The sequence below is a fragment of the Lactuca virosa genome, chromosome 5, assembly GCF_052849685.1.
Source record: "Lactuca virosa cultivar CGN04683 chromosome 5, Lactuca_virosa_CGN04683_v6, whole genome shotgun sequence".
NCBI classification, from domain to species: domain Eukaryota; kingdom Viridiplantae; phylum Streptophyta; class Magnoliopsida; order Asterales; family Asteraceae; genus Lactuca; species Lactuca virosa.
Window position 1 is genome coordinate 13,167,290 of NC_136430.1, and position 6,102 is coordinate 13,173,391.

Sequence of the window (6,102 nt, forward strand, 5' to 3'; positions counted from 1 at the left end):
ATTGTACAAGAAAGATAATTATTTTAATAAGATTTTATGTTAAACCGTATTGTCAAAACTAACAAGATACACATATTAATTATACGTTTACAATATAAAAGATATGATTATAAATAACCAAGTTATTAGTTATTTTAAAATACACGTTATCTAAAACTATCATTTAAAAAAAAAAAAAAAAAAAAAAAAAAAAAAACTTTCATTTGGATGAGAAAATTGTAGAGTAAATTACACGAATGGTCCCTATGGTTTACGGTAATTTATGCGTTTGGTCTCTAACTTATTTTTTTAACTCGGAAGGTCCCTACTGTTTGTTTTTGTTACGTGCTTGGTCCCTGTCTTACTTAAAAACACTATTTTGCCCTTGATTTTCTAATGTATTTAAATAAACACAACTCCAACCCCACCCCCCTCACCTTACATTACCTACCCCACAATTTTTCCATATTTAAATAATAGTCTTTTTAGGTAAGACAGAGACCAAGCGCGTAACAAAAACAAATAGTAAGGACCAAGCGTGTAACAAAAACAAAGATTAGGGACCTTCCGAGTTAAAAAAATAAGTTAGGGACCAAACACGCAAATTACCCCAAACCATAGGGACCATTCATGTAATTTACTCAAAATTGTACGGATCTAAAATGGTAGGTGAATTTGGGATCAGTGATTGAGGAAACACTTAAGATTTAATCAGATAAGTAATGAAGACAATAATGAGATTATGACCGATACCTTTTTTTTATTCTTTTAACATAAATATATTTAAAACTCTAGTTTCATGTAGCATTAAAAAGAAATCGTATATTGTATCTAAAAAAGAGTTTTATTATAAGTATCTTGATCGAAAATTATGAATACACGACTAACCAAATATCATCTGAATAAAATAAAATATTTTAAATAACTTAATCATAATTCATAACAAAACGTATAAATTTAATAAATTAAAACCAAAACTTTTAGTTACTTGACAACAACCACACACGGGAAGTGCACCCCCACACACACCTACAGACAAAAGAAAGAATCATAGTACTAGATTCGTGTTCACACTGGCTAGATCCGGTTCCTAATCCCTTTCACACTCAAAATATATCCGGTTCGTCCGTTAAACCGGCCATCAAACCAACCAACGTCACTTACTTAATATAAATAAAATTAAATACAAATAATGTCCCCCAACTATTTTTAAATCACTAATTTTAGTTCAGTGACATATTCTTTTTTGGCATTTACTTCAACATAATTATTTTTTTAATCATTAATATTAGAAATCAACATCTTAAAGATTAACATTATGTTTCTGATTTTTCAATTATGAAAAAGAATAATGTAAAATAGGTTGTGGCCCCCCTTTTTTTTTTTTTTTTTTTTTTTTTTTTTTTTTTTTTTTTTTTTTGCTTATAACTAGTTTAACCCACAAATTCTTATATATATTAGCCATGAAAATATAAAAATTAGGCTTTGGCCCTGCTGTTTTTTTTAAGAACTATAGTTTTAGTTTTGGCCCCCCACATAATTTGTTCAAGCTCCGCCACTAAGAGCAATGATAAAGATCGATGATAAAGTTAAATAGACTAAAATACCCTCATTAATGTTTGTGTTCTGTTAATTTTTTCGACAAAATTTGTACTAATCTTTTTCTTCAAATGGTTTTACCGATATAATGTCAATAGTAAAAATGACCAAATATAATAATGAGTTGACAATTCAACGGTAATGGATACTTGATCTACTTACATACATTATTTTTACATGTGTTTTTTGAATTCAACCGATATAGTTAATTTATTTTTGATTGAACATGACTTTTATTTTTTTATTACAACTTATAAGTAATTGTAATCAATGATGTTTCTTCAAACTAGGCGGACCTAATTAAAAAACAACAAAGACTAAAATTTCAATTTTCATATAGCCGACTCAAAGCATTTCGGGATTAATCAAACCGTAATTGACTAAAAATCAAAATCATAAATGAAATCCATAAAAGGTAGGACCGAGCTTTTGCACATCTTGGTATGACTACCCATATTTGAATGTTTATTATAAATATTCAACACTTAATAGATTATTGATTGAACGGCATGTACACACAAAAAATAATAATAAATACTTTTGCAATCACAAATAACATACCAAAAACATATTAAATTGTATATATCAAGTCAATTATTATAGTATTTTATAAGGAGTAAATAAATATGCATTATGCATACAACATATGTCGAAATTTTAAAAAGAATGAAAAGTCGACAGCAATATATAGTTGTTTATTAGATTATGATGATGATTAACCTTACACATAATTAATATGTAATTAAAAACTATGCTATAACCGTTTCGATTTTTGTATCTAATAAATATTTTCAAAAATCTTTGTATGAAATAACTCTTCCCTTGAATAAAATTATAATCAATCCATAAATTTCAACATCCTTAAATATATCATTTTCCCTTTACTACTGCATACTACTTATCCTTTTTAAGTTTTTTCCGTTAAACTTTTTAACCTTTTTCATTTGACATGGTAAATAAAAAAAAAAAATTACTCAAATCGATTTATTTAATAACTGCATACTACATTGAGTATATCACAATATTTATTAATAGAGAAATTAAAAATGATTTTATTTTTGTTTCTACATATCATCTTATCAAATTAAATGATGACATGAGTCATATTAATATATTAAAATAACATTAAGTTACATATATCAATATTTAATTGGATAGAATGATTTATAGGAATAAAAAATAAAAAGATATTTAATTTCACTTATTAAAAAGGTTGAGCATTAAGTCTAATCGTGAATATATATAATTTAAGAAACAGTTTAAGAATATAATAATATGTTAGATTTGTTGTTTTTTTTAAAATAAAATAATAAATGAACTAGATTTTAGATATTATAAAATAAGTAGATTAATTATTGAGTAATTGAGTTTGGTAGTTGGGATAGGGTCAAACCAACTATACGTACTGCACCTGCCAGGTAGGACACATTGACACCATCCTACGTGGCCATCCACATCTCTTTGACCCTTTCTTCTTAACCTATACGTACACGCTTTTTTATATATATCCACCCATCGTCACTCTTATATATTATTCATAAACACCAATCGGATTCCCAAATAATCTCTGCTTTCTTCGTTAAATTTCTGAAAATCCAAGAAATCGAATGGGAAACTGCTTGAAAAAAGATTACGACAACCAATGGGGCGGCGATTATTGGGGATCTCCAGCAACATCGCCAGAAAAAGCGCTACTTTCATGCGAACCTCGCAGTACAGGTGAAAAGAAGTTAGTGGCCGGAGATGGAAATGGAGATTCCGATGACCTTTTTCCTTCTTCCGGCAGTAAAAGAAAAAGACGGACGACGGAGGTGAAAATTAAGATAACGAAGAAACAATTGGAGGAGTTATTGGGTATGCAAGAGATGCAAGGGTTGACGTTACAACAGGTGTTGACTCAGTTGATGAACAGCAGTAGTAATATTAATGGAGGATTTGAATCAAATCAACGGCCATGGAGACCTGCGCTTCATAGCATACCAGAGTAACTGTAATCCTCTACATGTATGTTTAGTAAATTAAACGAGTGTAGTGATTGAACATATTTTTAATTTCATTTTTGTAAATAGTGTCTTGAATTCAAGATTTTCAGCGAGTATGAATTATAGGTTTTTCATGTAATGTACAAAATCTTTCATTTTTTAAATCGACATGATAAGTTGAACTTACTAGCGGTTACAAATCATTCAAAGCAGTTTCCATGGCTTTCTTCCCACTCCAGAGAATGATCTGTTCGTCTTTATACAATATAGGCACACAAGGTACCAGATCCTGTGTTAAAGAGCCAATAGTGAAACAAGATTATCGGATTTTTTATCAAAAAAAGACATAAAGATGGAAACTTTTTATCACATGATTTGATTATAAGTCAGAAACCACATACCCTTAGCTTCACAGCGATCCTTTTGCAATCGCTCATATCCACATGGGCACAATCGGATAAATTGGTGGATATGGCTTCCATAGCATTAAGGGAACGAGAGGTCTATTCTTGGGGTTGTAATTTCGTTCACGATAGAGTAGCAAGATGTTAATGTATGAAATGAGTAGTTGTTCACTTTTTTGACACATAGAACGTATGGAAAAACTACTCATTTCATACAGTTAGTAAAAATGTGAAATGTCTTAGAAATAGAAAGAAACATGATTATGCATTTCGTCATTAAATTCAACTGTAATTGTCCATTCAAGATTCTATAAACAACATAAACCCATTGAATCTTTTTACTTTTCAAAGATGATCACTGAAAGCACAATCTAAAATCAATCATAAGTTCATAACAAGGTCTTCTACATAGACCTGATTTCACTTTCAAACTTCAATCTTTCATCCTTGCATCTCCTCTGATCTACAACCATTGACTCAAAAACATCCAACAAACAATCCAAACCTTCAAGATCTTCTCCCCCAAGTTCTTTGAGCGCATAAACAATGCTCTCAATCGATGACAAACATCCAGCTTTTGGTTGTCGCCTCACTTCACCATACAAACTCAGCTCATCAATATCCAACTTCAAATGTGGCAACAGTTTCAACCATGGATTTTCATTGTACATCTTTGTGGCTTTAGACCATGTTCCATCTAATACAATCAAATTCTTGACACTGAAATTAACATCTTCTATCCCAATCGAATTCTCACTTGGGAAAAGAAGCAATGATCCTGGAGGAACTTCAATTAGAAATTCTTCCATGTATTTGTGATCACTCCCTCTCTGCGTCTTTTTCACAGTAAACCCATTTCTTACTCCATCAATCGCAACCAAAAGCTGATTAAAATCTTGGTTTTGATCCCAATTATTCACAAGAGATGTGATGGCACCTTTTTTCTCAATAGTGAAACTGATATCAGCAGGTGATAAATGTTCAATCTTTTTGCTGTTTTCGACTGAATTACGAGGACCCATTTCAGGATTAGATTCGGAAAAGTGTAAATCAAAGTGGGCTTCAGAAAGAACATCTGAAACACAAATTACATCGATGTTCTTCAGACCTAGTTTTGCTATTTTAGCTGAATTGAGTGGGTGTTTCTTCTCCACGCTGTGTTGGAGAACTGTGACGGCTATGGAGTTTTCAAGAATTGGGGTTTTAATTCGAGTGCAGAGGCAGAAGCTAGTTGGTCTTGAACAAGATGGGCATGTGGGTCTTCGATTATCAGGAGCAGAGAGAGTCGCCATTGCTAGGGTTAGGGTTTGAGGAAGATTGATGACGACGGGTGGCGGGTTCTGTGGAGATTTGAAAATGGAGAAGAAGGGGTTGCTTCCAGTAGTTCGTAAACGGATTCCAGATCCAAAGTTGGCGAACATTTCATTCGCATTTAACTATCCTAATCAAAACTGCTTCAGTTTGGGAACAAGGATATGGGTCATGGACTCATGGAGGCTCATGGGTAGTCTGTAGTCAGGTAGACAAAGTCTCGATTTTCTGCGACTTTTTTTTTTAATCATTTTCATTGGATTACATCATTACATATTCTTTTTATGTTTCTATAGATTTTGATAATTTTAGTGGTCTTTTTTATTTTGAACCTCAAACAATATTTCTTATTATATATTATACATAACATTAAATTACCATTAAAAATAAATGATTTATGAAAGGATAATGACTTAAAAGGGTAATATATTTTTCGTTTTTTACATATTTAGTCACTAAGTTTTTTTTTTTTGGCATATTTACCCATTCAACTTGTTAAACTGTATACATTCAATCCTTATGACTGGTTACTCCAGGTTAGCCAGGAAAAATGATTTAATAGGGTAATATATTTCTCATTTTGTACACATTTAGTCATTAATATTATTGTACACATTTAGTCTTTAGTATTTTGTTTCAAAATAAGTCATTTTTGTTTTTGTACTAATTCAGTACTTACAAATGATTTCTTTAGATTTTTCTAGTGTTGTAAAAATCGATCTAGGCAGCCGATTAATCGGCGCCTAGGTACTTGGCGGCCTCCAACCGCCTACGAATAGGTGTTAGAGGGTTAATTAATCGTGTAACGCCCCGACTCTCAGGTATAA

At 31.2% G+C, this 6,102-nt stretch overlaps 1 protein-coding gene across 1 annotated transcript; it reads right to left on the reverse strand.

The window, feature by feature from the left end:
* Window positions 1-4,240: 4,240 nt before the first annotated feature.
* Window positions 4,241-5,512, reverse strand: LOC145116627 (DTW domain-containing protein). Its single transcript, XM_079052949.1, has one exon. The coding sequence runs from the start codon at window positions 5,383-5,385 to the stop codon at window positions 4,369-4,371; it is 1,017 nt and encodes a 338-aa protein (XP_078909075.1). The 5' UTR covers window positions 5,386-5,512; the 3' UTR covers window positions 4,241-4,368.
* Between the last annotated feature and the right edge of the window lie 590 nt (window positions 5,513-6,102).